The sequence below is a fragment of the Quercus lobata genome, chromosome 10 (genome assembly GCF_001633185.2).
Source record: "Quercus lobata isolate SW786 chromosome 10, ValleyOak3.0 Primary Assembly, whole genome shotgun sequence".
Lineage (NCBI taxonomy): Eukaryota > Viridiplantae > Streptophyta > Magnoliopsida > Fagales > Fagaceae > Quercus > Quercus lobata.
In genome coordinates this window covers 16,490,418-16,507,414 of record NC_044913.1, presented here as the reverse complement: position 1 = coordinate 16,507,414, position 16,997 = coordinate 16,490,418, and the positions used below count along the sequence as shown (strand labels likewise).

The 16,997-nt window shown below is 32.1% G+C and overlaps 1 protein-coding gene across 1 annotated transcript; it reads left to right on the top strand.

Moving 5' to 3' along the window:
• The first annotated feature begins 1,907 nt into the window (after positions 1-1,907).
• Positions 1,908-6,410, top strand: LOC115964419 (transcription factor bHLH47-like). The gene is made up of 5 exons (XM_031083733.1): positions 1,908-1,968; positions 2,999-3,075; positions 3,662-3,728; positions 5,656-5,783; positions 6,012-6,410. The coding sequence occupies exons 1-5, from the start codon at positions 1,908-1,910 to the stop codon at positions 6,390-6,392; spliced, it is 714 nt and encodes a 237-aa protein (XP_030939593.1). The 3' UTR covers positions 6,393-6,410.
• The last annotated feature ends 10,587 nt before the right edge of the window (positions 6,411-16,997 follow it).

The window sequence follows — 16,997 nt, the reverse complement described above, 5'->3', positions numbered from 1 at the left end:
CTTAAACACGCAGTCATCCACTAATTTCAATAAAATATCAGTAAACAAAAACTATACAAGCAACTTTCTCAGTGCTAAAATCACAACAGTATAATCAATCAATAGGATTATCAATAAATAAATTTACAATCTTTGATCCCTAGAAACAAAATCAAACAACAAACAACATGAGTGAACCTTAAAAATAAATATTATATATATTTAAAACTAAAATCACAACAGTATGATTAATCAAAAATAAATTTACAGTCTCTGAACCCTAGAAACAAAACCAAACAGAAAACAATATGACTGAACCTTAAAAAAAAAAAAAAAAAAACACTAAAACTAAAAGCAAAATCAAACACAAACATGAAAGTTTGACACAACATGGTGAGCTGAAAACAAAATAAAAAATAATCCTTAAAAGAAAATCAAACAAAAAAGAAAAAAGAAAATAAAAAATTGTGAATTCAAAACAAATATTAATAGAATGAGAAAATACCCAGAACTATTTAAGCCTTCGAGATTTATTCCTTTACTAGGCTGAAGCTGAATCTTTTAAATTACCCCTGATATTACAAGAAAATAACCAAAAAAGAAAAAAATTAGAATCAACAAGAAACATTAGTGAGCATAAAATAAAACTAAAACAAAGTAGGGGTTAGGATTACCAAACAAAACTACATAGTGGCAGAGCCACGGTGGAGAACAGAGATGAAAAGGAGATTGACTGTCTTAGCCTCTTAGGTATTAGAAATTTCGTGAGACCTTGAGAGGAAGGTCTTTCTTTGTGAGAGAGTGAGACTGAGAATTAGAGATGAGTCTTGACTCTTGAGACTTGAGAGTGAGACTGAGAGCTTGTGTTCTTAAATAGGGAAAGGTTAGGTCGGAGCCTAAGAATCTAAGATTGAGTATTTGAGAGGGAACAACTACTGTTTGTTCGGCGGGATTAGGGTATGGAAAAAAAATTATGTGGCTGAGTGCAAAAGAGAAGAGAAAAATGGTTGGTGGGAGCCTGAAAATCTGAGATTGAGAGGGAAATACTATTAATTGTTCGGCGGTATTAGGGTTTGGAAGAAACATTATGATTATGTGGCTGATTGAGAGCAAAAAAATAAGAGAAAAATGGTTAGGTGAGAGATGAGATTGAGAGGGAAAAAATAATGTTTGTTCGGCGGGATTAGGTTTCGGAAGAGTAATGAAGGTAGCCATAAGCTATCTAGCGGATGAGTAGTGAATGACTGAGTTCCTGAGTCTGAGAGGCGAGAGTTTGAGACTTGAGAGAAGCAAAGTGAGAGTCTGAAGAAAAGAGAGGAAAAATGAGAGCAGCTGAGTAAAGAAGAAAAGACTTGTATGGCTGAGATCAAAAGAGAAAGAAAAAAAATCTTGCACGGACTGACTCAATCAGTGGCAGGCATGCTTTTTTTATTTTTTATTTTAATTTTTTAATATAAAATCTTTTCAAAAAACGCAAGTGGCATGACTGTGTCACACTAACCCATTCGGCCACAGCATTTTTTTTTATTTTTTTAATATATATTTTTTCAAATAATGCAAGTGGGAGACACTGAGTAACTTGGATAAGACCACTCAAAGAATCAGAGATTCAGAGGACCGTTCCTCCTGACACACACAAAGCCTCACACTCACACATGTTAACAGTTAACTTTTTCTTTTATTTAAAAATTTCATTTGATAAGGACTAAGGAGTGACGCACTGAACGCCTGGACGAGTGAACATAGACATTGGACCTCCGTTTTTTTTTTTTTTTTTTTTTTTTTTTTTTTTTTTTTTTTCTGACACTAAAACGACGCCGTTTTGAACCTGATAGTAAAATTTTAAAATGGTTCCAAAACGGCGTCGTTTTAAATAAGATTTTTTAAAAAAATAAAAAAATGAATGCAACGGCGTCGTTCTAATTTAAATGGTTCCTTCTTCTTCCTTTGCTTCTCTTTGTTTCACGCTAAACTGCAAGTCTGCAACCGGTACTCTCTCTCTCTCTGTCTCCCTCTCAACTGATGAATGATTATATATTATATATGTTATATATGTTTAACTTAAATATATATATATATATATCGGTTCGGTTCGGTTTCTCTTCGGTTTGCAGATCTTGCTGCCGACCACCGCACCGGCCGACTTCGGTAACGGAAAAAGCCTACCGATCATCACGCCGGGAACCTTCGGTGGAGCTATCAGCGGTCGAATCGGCGCGGTTTAGGGCGGTTTTGTCGGCGCCGGTGAATTCTTGAACAGGCCTATTTACAGGGGCATTTTGGTCACTTTTTCGATTTATGGGGTAATTTGGTCTTATTCAAGTAATCAAGGGTATTTTGGTCTTTTTCGATTTTGGGGGGGGGGGGGTGAGGGGTACTTTGGTTATTGCCCAAGTTTTAAGAGGGTATTGGTCATTTATTATGAGAAATCCCTAGTCTAGCGCTTTTTAAAGCGTCAGGATAGATATACGCCATAATGGAATGGAGTAACCCTATTTCAGCGCTTTTAAAAGCACCGAGATGGGTCTCCCCCATAAGGGAATAGAGTAATCCTATCCTAGCGTTTTTATAGCGCTGGAATAGGTGAACCCTATTCCAGTGCTTTTAAAAGCGGCGGGATAGGTATACCCCATAATGGAATGGAGTAACCCTATTCCAGCGCTGGGATAGGTTAACTCTTTCCTATCACTTTTAAAAGCGTTGGGATAGGTCTCCTCCATAAGGGAATAGAGTAATCCTATCCTAGCGCTTTTAAGAGCACTGGGATAAGGTTAACCTATTACAACGCTTTTAAAGCACCGGGATAGGATCTTTGCAAATAAGAAAATAATTATAAAAAAAAAATGGTAATTCTTACCTATAGCGGCTGTTTGAGAATGCTGCAATAGGGCTTCCTATACCGGCGGTTTTGGAAACTGCTACAATAGGATGATTTTTTTGTAGTGTCTTTGTTCTTTTTTTTCTCTCTTTTTCAATGTTGTTCTTTTTTCTCTCTCTTTTTCTGTGTTTTTCTGTGAAGAAGCCGCTCTTGCAATTGTTGCAGCGATAGAAGTCGCTCTTGCAGTTGTTGCTTCTGATTCTTCTACCATGTATTGTGTGTGTGCATATATATATATATATATATATATATATTATTTTCCTACCGTGAACATAATACAAATAAAATAATATTCAGATATTTTTTCTTACGTTTTTGTTTAGATTCTAGTGTAATGTGAAGGGATATAATATAATATATGTTTGGGGGTATTGATCTATTATTATTAGGGCATAGCTCCAAATTAAATATAAAAAAAATTCATGTTTCTATTGTTCTTGATTACTGCTATTTGTAGTGGGTTTGGGATTCAATTTTCTTTGATCTGAATTTTATTTATTTTATAACATAATATACATACATACATATATATATATATATATATATGCTATTTTGTATTTTTGTTTATCAGCTGTTGGTTTGAAGTTTGTCTTAGGTTGTTGTGTGTTGGAGTTAGTGTTGTGGTGTATGTACGTCTTTGGTAGTATATGTTTTATAAGATTTGTCATGAGGTCATGTGTTGTTACTTTTCTAAGTCTTGTTGTACTCTCTGCTTGTTCTATCTAATAAAATGTCTCCTTTTATGCAATATATATATATATATATATTTATATATATATTTGATTCAAATATTTGATATTTCAGCCCGATGACTATATCCCCAAACGGGAGTGGCTAAGCAGAGGAGGCATCATTGCTGACTCGGATCAAGGTAAGTTATTTATGTTGTGTTATTTATTAATAACTAGCTTGAATAATTGTGTCAATATTTTTGAGGTTATTAAATTATTAATATTATTTTATTTTTGGAAAGTACTTTTTAGCTTTAGTACTTATAGGGGCAGTCACGTGAACGGGGATCTTTATATATTTCATTAAGATAATGATGATATAAAAAAAAATAGTGATTTTAGTAATTAATTAAGGGAATAATCTTAAAATTCACTTAATTTTTCTTTAAAATGAATGCATAATATATATACCATTTTGAGGGGGAAAAAAAAACCTAAAAGAAGGGTGTTACTAAATTTTATGTTTTGAAAATAATTTTTGGTTATTGTTCATTTACATTTGGTTATTTTTATTTTCTACATTTTAGATGTAAAAACTCACAATTTTTTTAAAAAAAATATGTTATATATATATATATATATTTTTTAACATAATATTATATATAGCAAGGGAATAAAATGTAATTTATCCTACTTTTTTAAGTAAATGAAAATATTGTTGAAATGATTAAGAAAGTACTTTGAGAATTTATCAAATTGGATACCGAAATGATTAAGAAAGTATCTTTTTGATAAGCTGAAAAGTATTGAATTTATTTTCTCTACAAAACTCAATCAAACCACATAACTTTTTTTTCTTTTTGGGCGAAGAACCACATAACTAATTGATCTCCATTTACCAAAAAAAAAAAAAAAGCATGCAGATTATTTTATAAAAAAATTGGAAGGCATTGGAATTAGTTTTGTAACTGTTTATGCTATGTCCTATCTTTTTATTTTCTAATGCAAGTCATTTATCATTTTTTTTGTATCTATATATAACTAAAAGCTGAATCGTAATATTTATTGTTGCTACGCTTCAGTTAAGCCACATTAGTGTCTATGTTATTATCATTTTTCTTTTCAATTTTCCTATAATTTTTTTTTAACATTTACTCATTTTTTTTTTAAATATTTACACTTTCTCCAACTTTTCTCTATCCCTTACCTTTTCATCTTCCCACTACCCTCTACCTTAATATCATTTTTCATCTTCCCACTACCCTCTATCTTACCTATTCATCTCCCCATTACCCTTTACCTTTATATCACTCTTAATTTTTCCCTTCATCTTCCTTTTTTTTTTGTCCTTTATTATACACACCCTCTTACTATAAATTTGTCATTCTCTTTCCCATTCTTTACATACTTTTTCCTCACAAAAAAAAAGGTTCTCTCTCTCTCTCTCAATTTTTTTGGTGGATTTTTTTATTTTATTTTTCTTGCATCTTTGCTTTAGGTTGATAAATTGTTGTGTTCTTTAGAACTTTATATTGAATTAATGCGATTTAGTTTTGCGATTTAAGGTTTTTTTTTTCTCTCTTTAATTGTTAATTTTATTATATGTGTTTTTCTTTAAATTCTTAGTTTGGGTTGCTTTGGATTCACCTATTTAGTTGTTCTATATATGTTATTTTTGTACGATATGACATTTGTTCTATGAAGTTCCTTTTAGACTTGATACGTTATCTTCTCATTTTATTTATTTTTGTCTCTCCTCATGATTAGTGATTGACTTCTAACAAAAACTATTCTATTTATATATTTAGAAATCTATTTCTTCTTAATTCCAACTGTTTAAATTTTGTATGGGCTATAAGGAACAAAGGGGTCCATAATGCGTTCATGTTCTCCTCATATCGTGATAAATCAAAGTAATTGAATACTATTGTTGTTTAATTTACTACTACTACATTTTTTTTTTCTTGAAAGCTACATACCATTGATCGTAACACCAAATGGATATTTCAAAGTTCGATATAGTCTTGATTAGCTTTTTGGTCTTCAGTATATAAACAACAGATGTTTTTGTGTGATGATGGATCATGGTGATAGATCATTACTTATGACAAAAAATTTCTTGTGTAGGACAGACCCAACAGAACGGTGGAAAGGCCTCTGTACTTTGTGAAGCTACTCGATTGTTGAGGGTCTCGTTAAGCCAGATTGAGTGCCTCAAAAAGGAGCATGCATCTCTCTTGTCTGAATCTAACTATGTAAGGCCCTTAACTATCTCTAACTAATCTTTGGTAAATAGTTTTATCCCATGTGTGAGGTTATCCAGTTTAAGTGGTAGAAACATAAGTTCATCCATTCAAGTAGTATTTTTATTTTCTACTAGTTATTTTGAGCTGACCCTCAACCGTTGTCCTTTTTGTAAAAGAGGCCTGTTAGTCTTGAATTGCTGAGAAGAAACTATATGAAATTAAAGTTGTATTGAACAGGTGACCGTTGAGAAGAATGAGCTGAGGGAGGAGAATTCTGCCCTAGAAATCGAGATTGAAAAACTACAAAGTGAACTAGAAGAGAGAATAGTCCAATCTAAACCCGACTTGAATGTACCTCCTCCCGAATTTCAGCTACCAGAACTGACGTCACATTTCCCGGGAGACTCTGTCAGATTGCCTGCTGTAGAACCCTCATCACATCAATTATTTGCTGTCTTTGTCCTCCCCATTCGTCCAGAGGCATTGCTTGATGTTACCCAGCAGACATTTAAGCCCAACTCAAATGTGAGCAAACCACATGCCAGGTATCCCACTCCAATGGATTCATGGCCATCCCAACTTCTTGGGGAGCAACCAACAGCAAGGAAGGAATTTTAACTTAGTGGTAGCAATTCCAAAACTGGGGAAGGTGGTCTTGAAAGCATTGAAAACTTTGAGGGTGCTCACTAGCCTATAGCTTAGCAGTTCCTCATTATTTTTGGGGGGGTTAATTGGTCATGCATTAGGAGGTTTGTGTATCAATATAGAGAGTGGTTATTAATAGCGTCCTTGATGTGTAGTGGCTAATGTTTGATGTCTGGCCACAGCAGGGGGTGGCTGCTCACCAATGCATTATAATTAGAAAAAGTTATAACATGGTGGGGTTTACTCACTATTTGTTAACTGGTCCATGAAACCTCTCTCTCTCTCTTTTTCTCTTTCTCTCTTCTGGGTTAATGTAGGTAATATTCCCCCCCACCCCCCCCCCCCCCAAAAAAAAAATTACAAAGAAACATTTAGAACATAGCTAATTACAGAGTCTACTTAAACCAAATAAGAATAATTAACCTGACCGTTATATTAAAGAGTATATAGACAAAGATAAGACAGGTAGTTCATAAAAAGAGAGAAAAAAAAAAAAAAAATCTTCCTATTTGTTTACAACTTATTCCACAAGTTTTACAATTTTGAACATCACTGCAATTTTCATCCTTACCTTATAAGCATAACTACTTGTCTCTTGGCACTCTTGCGTAAGCTTAAGAAAGGAAAAATGGGTGTGCAGTTGAAAAAAAATCCATGCAAGGTTATGAGTTTTAGCTAATTTAGGCTGGTGATCTTACAATATCTTTGCAAATATGGAGAATTAATAAGAACAATAAAGTTATAGTTGTTGGGCTTGAATTTTTGAGCATATCATGTCTTAATGAATTACATTTTACAACTTAGATGCCGCGTAGGAAGCATATGAAAACATACCTTCAGGCCAACATAAATTTAAGTTCAGCACCTATTTTGATCATTGCACTAGTGAGTTCTAGAAAAGGAGTTAAACTAGAAAGTGAATAACATGGAATACCCTTTTTTTTTTTGAAAATTTTCTTCTTCACGATGAATGCTCTACTTATTAGAAACATTTTTTATTATAAGGAGGTCCGTACCAAAACTGATGAAAACATTGAAAAGCCTAAAAGAAGGTCGTTGTTTATATTAAGAGTACCAAGAGAGCTTTTTCTAACTAGGATCTCTCCTAAGCAACAGGTAACCAATCATGTTTTCATTGTTATTATGAATAATTTTTTTTTTTTTTTCTTGTAAAATGTTAGCTCTTTTGCTCTTTCTAGTAAAACCTAAGTGAAAATTTTTATTTTCTTTTATAGATGACAAAATAAAATATGTTTAAAAATTTAAACCATGAAAATCATGACATATTTTCTTCATGAGAAATATAATATAAAATATGTTTTTTTTTTTTTATATTTAATTTGCTTGGGGTTTATTTTGTGATTTCCTTTCTCGGTTTTTAGCAACTTTTCTGTTTGGTTTCTAAGAAATTGGAACCTTTTTAGTCATTTTGGTTCCAATCAATATGTCAAATTGGAATTTACCCAAGTCTTGCCGATCTCTTTAATGGGTTCCAGTTTTTTTTTTTTTGGGGGGGGGGTTCTCCTGGAAATGAACCATAAAAGTTTTTTTTTTGATACTGAAAATGAAAAGGATACATAGTTTTCTGGGAAAGAAACCAAATAGAAGCTGATCGAATTAAGAAGCACCCATGTTTGGAAAATAAACAAAAGTCTCTGTTTTTTTACATAATTGTTTGATGCATATACTGTAGAAAAGTAAATTAGATAATTTTTCAGTCATAATATGTATATATAGGTGTATGCGCGTGTGTATGTCATTTGCTCTTTTTTATTTAGTTATCTGCAATAATAAGACAAGAAAGTTTGACTTTTTTGGTTTGTGATTTTAGGGGATTGATCCTTAGCTGGATTTTAATTTATTGGGACTAGCATGAGTTCAGAGGCTCAAAGTCCATTGGTGGACAAGGTCAATGCGGTGGCGGAGGACTCCATAGACAGGTAATTTGCTTACATATCCTGAGGTCTGATTAAATACCACCGTTTATTTCTGAAAATTAAAAATATAATAGTAAAATAATTTTTAAATATGTGAATAGTATCATAGGACTTAGTTTTAAAGAAAAATTTGTTGTAATCCGTACTTGCAGGTTTTGTGAACAGTGCACGAGATTCACACAAAAAACGCAAACGCGTTGTTGTCCAAACCTAGCCTAAGTTTGTTGCTGAATGGTAGTGTGATTCTAACTATGAGATATATGTTGTAATTTAAGCAGTGCATCTTAGTGCTTGAATTATAGATTGATGGATGATGAATATTGAATAGTATGGAACGTACACATGTAGTTACTACATGGTTGGTTTTCTCTATTTGTTAACTAGTGTACATGAAACTACAAATTACAATTTAAGAGAATGTTTTACTTGAGAGAAGGTAAAACATAGCGGGGTTTACTCATTATTTGTTAACTGGTCCATGAAACTTCTCTCTCTCTCTCTCTCTCTCTCTCTCTTCTAGGTAATATTTTTTGGATCCGGCTTCTGTCTAGTGGCCAATGCCACTGGACATGTTGAATTACAGACACATGTCCGTATCCTGACGGGTCCAATGATCACTGGCCATTGGATAGAAGCTGAACCCATATTTTTTTTCCCCCAAATTTACAAAGAAGCATTTAGAGCATTTCCATTAAGGATTGCATATGTTAAAAGATGCTTTTTTTAGCATTTATAATCCAAAAACTTGCTTCATCAAAGATTGCACAATGCTATCATTTTTTATTAATTTCTTTCTCTCTCTTTAGTGTTTTTCTCCTTCCTAAGTCTCTTCTCTCTCCTTTCTCACTTCTCCTCTGTCACATCATCTCACCCAAGCTTCTTCCTCTCCCTTTCACCATCTCAGCCAACTCTTTTACCACTGCAATCCAGAAAATACCCAGAAAATACCAGAGAGAATCCCGCTGCAATCACATAAAAACCCAACCTCAAAATCAGAAAATCAGCACACACAAAATTCCCAAAACCTCACTGAAAATACCCAGAAAATCAGCTTCCAAAATACCCAAAAAAAAAAAAAAAAAACAAACACAGAAAAATAGCTTCCAAACCCAAAAAACTAGCTTCCAAAATACCCAGAAAATCAGTTTCCAAAATACGCAGGAAAAAAAAAAAAAAAACTAACACAGAAACCAGCTTCCAAAACCCAGAAAATCAGCTTCCAAAATACCTAGAAAATCACTTTCCAAAATACCCATAAAATAAGCTTCCAAAAAAACCCCCAAAAATAAATAAATAAAACAAACACAGAAAAATAGCTTCCAAAACCCAAGAAATCAGCTTCCAAAATACTAGAAAATCAATTTCCAAAATACTCAGAAGGAGTGAGAAGTGTTTTAGGCCGATGGAAAGGGTGAGTAGTGTTTTAGGTCGACAAAGCTTGTGGTCAACCATGGAGCATGGGCTTGAGAGCAGATCAGAGACATGGAGCACGGGTTTGAGAGCAAATCAGAGAAAGGGAGAAGGTTCTAATCTTCTACAGAGGGAGAGAGAGACAACTTTTGGGTTTTGACAAAGGGAGAGAGAGACAAGGAGAGAGATCAAAAAAAAAATGAATAAAAAATATTTAAATGAAATAGTAAAAAAAATAGAAATTTTAATATATATTGTATTGTAAAGTGATGTGTTATATATTATAAAATTAAATTTTAAAATGATAAATATTAAATTTTTTAGAATCGTTAATAGGAATGTTCTTAGAACATAGTTAATTAGAGCATCTCCAGCAGCTTCTCTAAATTTTTGTACTGTTTGGAGAATGAACAGTGACATTTAACTTTTACCTACCCACTTTTTCAAATACACTTTCCAACAGATTCTCTATTTCATTCTCTATTTCATTTAAATATTATTTCTTCATTATTTCTTTATTTTTTTTATCATCATTTATTCTTTCTATATTCATTCCCAACAATTATATTTTTCAATGGAAAGTGTTATATTCACAACATTTTCCACAATACTTTCATAAGAATCACATCAAAATCTTATGTGAAAAATTGTTACTAGTTCTAATTTAAACCTACTGCTGAAATTATATTTTTACTTATCAATATTAGCTAATAACAATATATTATTTAAAATTTATTGTGAAAATATTATGGTAGAATTTCTAAATTATCATTTCTATTTTTTATATTATTTTTCATTTCTTTCTTTCTATTCTATCATCCATACGTTTCTCTCTTTCTTTCTTTCTTTTTTTTTTCTCTTGATTTTTCTCCACCACACATGTATACCCATATCCCATCCCCTCCCTTTTTGTTTTCTCTACTTTCCACTTTCCGGAACCTCCCTTTGGCTTTCTTTCTTTCTCTAGTTCTCTTTCTCAACTTTTTTTTTTCATTGTAATAAGAATCAGAGAAATAGGTAAAGAGAGAAAGAACAGATGGGTTAGATGGCTCCACTCTGCCGTCGCCGCTCGTCGTCCTCTGCCGCTGCCACTCGTCTTCCTCCCAACACAGCCCAGATGGTAGATAGCTTGTGTCTTTTTTTTTTTTTTGGCTTTTATTGTTATGGTTTGATTAATTTTAAGATTATATTTTTGAGTTGTATTTTGATTATGCTTGAGTTTTTAGAGATGTTTGAGAGGAAGAATTGTTATGAATTTTTTTTTTTTCTATATTTGCTTGTTCTGATTCAATTTTATTTTAAGAATTGGATTTTGTTTTGTGTTTTGTGTTTGGATTCTGTGAGAATTAGAGAGAATGAGAGAAAAAAAAAATCCGGAGGAGAGAGAAAGAATTGATATAATAGTAATTGAGATAATATTTTAAGCAGAAAAATAGGTTTGGAGTTGCTACAGTGTTCTCTAAATTAAGAGAACTACTGTAGCAACTTCAAAAATAAATTTGGATGTTTGGAGAATCTGCTGGAGTATAAACAGTACTGTTTGGTGGTCCAAATTTGGCTTTACATTAGCTATTGGAGGTGCTCTTATAGAGTCTACTTCAAGAGTTTATAGCCAAAGACAAGACAAGTAGTTTATAAAAAGAGAGAATAAAAAAATAAAAAAAAAATCTCCCTATTTGTTTACAACTAGTTCGATAAGTTTTACAATTTTATATAACTTAATTTGCGTAGGTAAGGGTGCTGTGTTGGTTGGCACTGGGCACAGAGGCCAGATACGATGAATATGCCTCTGTTGCTGTGTGCCACTGGCACTGGGCTTGTCAGTCAGTGTTGCGCAGCTGTAATAAGAGCACTGGGCTTGCTATTTGCTATCCCTACTCTACCCTACTGATATTTAGACATAGCCTACACCTTTTTTTGGGGATGAGTACACCCATTATCAGTAGTTACTTTTCTTTTGAACCAAAAGTTGACACATATTTTCTCAAAAAAAAAAAAAAAGTTGATATATATATATATATATATATATATATATATATATACTCTATCTAGGACTACGGCAAACACATGCCACTTCTCCTTCTACCTAGGCATTCACAAGTTCACCATAATTCAATGCTCACACGAAAAGTCTGGTGCCATAATTTTTAATCATAATTGGTTAACGTGGTAAGTTGTAATTGGGGAAAAAATATCCCATATAGATTTATAAAATGAATTTAATGAATATCTTACCATAAATGTGAGAGAAAGGAACATCATTTTTTGTGCTCTGAGAGTATATAAAAATTACTTATAAATTTACTATTACGAGTGGTTTTGGTGTTACAATTTTGTGCACAACTCACTCATGTGGTAAGTTGTGCACAAAATTATGTCATCAGAATTTTCCTTATCATCACTTTTCTATCAACCACAACCCACCACATAAATAAATTATAGCATCAATTGTGCGACAAGTTATAACACTAGAACTACTCCAGTTCACACAACGCAACACAACACAACACAACAAATTTTTCTTTTGGGTAAATTCCACAAACCACAGCTAGGTTTGTGATTATACCCCTTTAAGTCTAAAATATTTTAAAACCTACCAAATTCATTCTAAAAGACAATTTTGTCCCTGAACTTAATTAAAAAAAAAAAAAGCCGTTACTTTTTTTTATTATATATATTCTCTTCTTCCTCTCTCTTTTGTCACTTTCCTCTCCCCCTTTCTTCTCTGAGTTCTCCATCTCAAAACTCTATCTATTGGAACCTTAGCCACGGCGAAGCCCATGACTTGGTCACAGGCATCAACAACACCACCACGCAAGGTCTTCCCGATTCCCACCGCAAGATTAACCCATCAGCGCCGTCAACGGACTCTCGCCCCGTCTCTCTCAAATCAGAACCTACACGGTGGTGGGGGTGGTGCTTCGATCTAGATCTTGCCTTCAACGGACTCTCTCATCCTCTTTACAGCGGCGTTGTGGATCGTGGCACGACATTTGGATTCCAGATTAGGTACTATCTCTTCAAGAGACGATGAAGCTCATCTTGTGATATGGTGTGTTTTTTCTGGTTTCTTTAATGGGGTTGACAGTTGATTTTTGGGTTGTGTTGATTTTGTGTTTGGCTGAGATTTTTGCTGGTTTTTTGGGTGGGTTTTGTTGGGATTTTTAGGAAATTTCATTGTGAATTTACAAAGGGATTTATGTGTTGTTTGGCTTGGATTTTTGCTTGTTTTTCTGGAATTTCTGTTGGGATTTTTAGGAGATTTCATTGGGAATTTTCAAAGGGATTTATGTGTGTTGTTTGGCTTGGATTTTTGCTTTTTTTTTTTTTTTTGGGTTCTATTGGTTTTGAAATAGATTTTTATTGGTAGTGTTGTTGATGCCAGTGACCAAGTCATGGGCTTCGCCGTGGCTAGGGTTCCATGAGAGAGAGTTCTGAGATGGGGGAGAGGAAAGAGATAGAAGACAGAGAAAGAAGAGAAAAAAAAATAAAAATAAAAATAACGGCGTTTTTTTTTTTTTTTTTCAAGTTCGGGACAAAATTGTCTTTTAGGACGAAATGGGTAGGTTTTAAAATGTTTTGGACTTAGTTGAAATTATCACAAACCTCCGGGTGGATTGTGGATTTACGCTTTTCTTTTTTTCGATGAAAACGATAAAGGATGCAAAGCATTTAACTTGGTTCATACATGCATGCTTGTAATTCACATATGCTTATTTTGTTTTACTTAATACTCCCCATAATCAGTTAGGCATGCAAATTCTCTAGTTATATTATATAACCTGGATGGATCCAAATCCCTTTAACACACTTTTACACCTTTTCTCAGATCTCCTTCTCCACTTTTTCACTACCTTTTCTCAGATCTCCTACCTTTGAGTTCCTCCTCCTCCGCCAAGATGGAGATGCAGGAGTGTTGTCGTACGAGCACTGGGTATATTATTTCTCTCTCTTTTTCTCTCTTTGTTCTTTAGCAGTAGTATTAGTTAGTGATTTTGTTCCTTTTTTCTCTTGGTTCTTTAGTAGTAGTTTTAGTTAGTGATTAAAGCCCCCTCTTTCTGTGTTGTTCTTTTTTTTTTTTTTTTTCCTCTCTTTTTCTGTGTTTTTCTGGGTTGTTAGTAAGAGACTTTTAGAAAATCGCTGAGATGGATGGGAATTTCAAAGTGAAAGTGAAACAGCTACATTAATCGAGATTTTAGTTGAAAAATTAAGAACTTAATACCCAAAATAATATAAACTAGAATATAAAATTCATAACCTTTAAAAGAGAAAGAAGCCGCTCTTGCAGTTGTTGCTTCTGATTCTCCTACCATGTATTGTGTATATATATATATATATTATTTTCCTGCTTTGAACATAATACAAAGACAATAATATTCAGATATTTTCTAGTGTAATGTAAAGGGATATAATATAATATATATTTGGGGTATTGATCTATAATTATTATTAGGGCATTGCTCCAAATTAAATAAAAAATAAAAAAAATAATTCATGGTTCTATTACTCTTGATTACTGCTATTTGTATTGGGTTTGGGATTCAATTTTCTTTGATCTGAATTTTATTTATTTTATAACATCAGATATATCTGATATATTTATATTTGATTCATATATTTGATTTTTCAGCCGATGACTATATCCCCAAACAGGACTGGCCAAGCAGAGGAGGCATCATTGCTGACCCGCCACATCAAGAGTCAAAGGTAAGTTATTTGTGCTGTGTTATTTATTAATAATTAGCTTGAATAATTGTGTCAATATTTTTGAGGTTATTAAATTATTAATATTATTTTATTCTTGAAAAGTACTTTTTACCTTTAGTACTTATAGGGGCAGTCACGTGAATTGGGGTCTTTATATATTTCATTAAGATAATAATGTCATAAAAAAAAATAGTGATTTTAATAATTAATTAAAGGAATAATCTTAAAATTTAATTTTTCTTTAAAAGGAATGCATATGATATATATACCATTTTTGGAAAAAAAAAAAAAAAAAAACACCTAAAAGAAGGGTGTCACTAAATTTTATGTTTAGCTTTTGGTTATTGTTTATTTACATTGGTTATTTTAATTTTCTACATTTTAGATGTAAAAGCTCACATAATTTTTTAAAAAATAGGTTCTATATTTTTTTAACATAATATTATATGGAACAAGGGAATAAAATGTAATTTATCCTACTTTTTTAAGTAAATGAAAATATTGTTGAAATGATTAAGAAAGTACTTTGACAATTTATCAAATTGGATGTTGAAATGATTAAGAAAATATCTTTTTTATAAACTGAAAAGTATTGGATTTATTTTCTCTACAAAACTCAATCAAACCACATAACTTTTTTTTTTTTTTTTTGGAGAAGAACCACATAACTAATTGATCTCCATTTACCAAAAAAAAAAAAAAGCATGCAGATTTTTTTATAAAAGATTGGAAGGCATTGGAATTAGTTTTGTAACGGTTTATGCTATGTCCTATATTTTATTTTCAATGCAAGGCGTTTATTTATTTATTTATTTTGGTACATATGCAAAAATAAAATGCATGGTATTTAATGACAAGCAATCAAGGAGGACAGCTTTTAGCTATTGGTGATGTCCATGAGGATTAAGTAATCCCTCACTACAGACCTGTCATTTTATAGTGTTCATTTTTGGGCCCAACAATGTTAATCAATGGGATGAATAACAGTCCAACCCTTACTAAAGGAATCAAGAAAAACAATTGGGCGAAAGTAGGCGTAAATAATCAAGAAAAACAATTAATATCGTGAACTACGCGCACACACAAAAAAAAATTGTGTATCTGGAAAGGCTAAAATATTTCTTTAACAAGAGAAACTGAGAAAAACATTAGAATTAGCATTGATTTTTTTTTTTTTTTTGTTTTTTTGTTTTATATATATATATATATATTAGTTGAAATCATGTGCATTGCATGATTTTATTCAAGAAATAAGTAAATAAATAGGTATTATTACATAATTTTAGAGTTCTCATTTAAGGTATCAAGTAGTTGCTTGTTTTGTGTTTTATTAATGTAAATATTAGTATTTGTATTCATAATGATATAAATTAATCTACAATTAGGCCATATAGTGAAAAAGTAGATCATGTTATCTCAATGCAAATATAAAATAAAATAAAATAATTTATAGTATTACCTTGTTAAAGAGAAAAGTTGTGATTTTTATAAACATTCAAAAAAGTCTAAAATTTAATTCAAAAGGTAAACTAAGGTAGAACTAATGAACTCTTGCCACCCCTATTTATTATGGAGTTTGGTTGGAATGTTTGTTTTTTTTTTAATATATTTTTATGTATTTTTTTTATGGAGCTATCTATTGGGCATTGGTCATTGCTGCTGCTGTAGCAGCTTACCACATACTCTGTTACGGTGGTAAGCTGCCAAAGCCAGCAGTGCAAGTGCTTTTGGATGTTATAGATTGGGACCTTGACACTGGAGCTATACTTTTTGATCCTCTGACCTACGTTATAGTGGAAGGACTCTCAGATGAGAACTCTTATCCTTTTGTAGGGAGTGTATTAAATTAATTTTTAAATTTTTGATTTTTTTTTTCAATAAAAGTGTGCTTAATTAGTTTTTTTTTTTTTTATAGAAATGTCACTGCATAAGTACACTATTGATGGTTTTGCGGCAGTTCCACTTAGAGAAGAGTGTCTGATTGACACTCTCAGATATGGGTCATTGGTATGCATACTTAATGTATAGCTGTTTTATTTATGAGATTTTTAATGATAATTGTAATGTTATATGTAATTATTTATTATTGTGGTTTGAGCATTGATCGTCTAATGGGAAAAATTCAGAGAAAATTTAATTAGAATTTGAAATTAAAATCTAATTTTGCGCCATGTGTTTAACTTTATGTGGGACTATATGATAATTATCTACTTAAAATTGTGTTTATTAATTTTTTAAATGTTTCTATATGTATGCATGTGTTACATGTTATTTTTTTAATAGTTTGACTAATTTTATTTATGCTTTTATAATAAAAATTGTGTTTAATTTATACTGGGACTTTAGGAGGAAGAGAGCCATGCAATATTAATTACAGGATGAGGATATTTGGAGGATTGTATTGTTTTTCAGTTTAGAAACGGCTATGGCACTGAGTGGCACTATGATGGATACGACTATCTCTAGACATTGGAGGGGTCAAAGGACGAAATATTTTACATAGAGCTGGGAGGGTCAAAGGGTA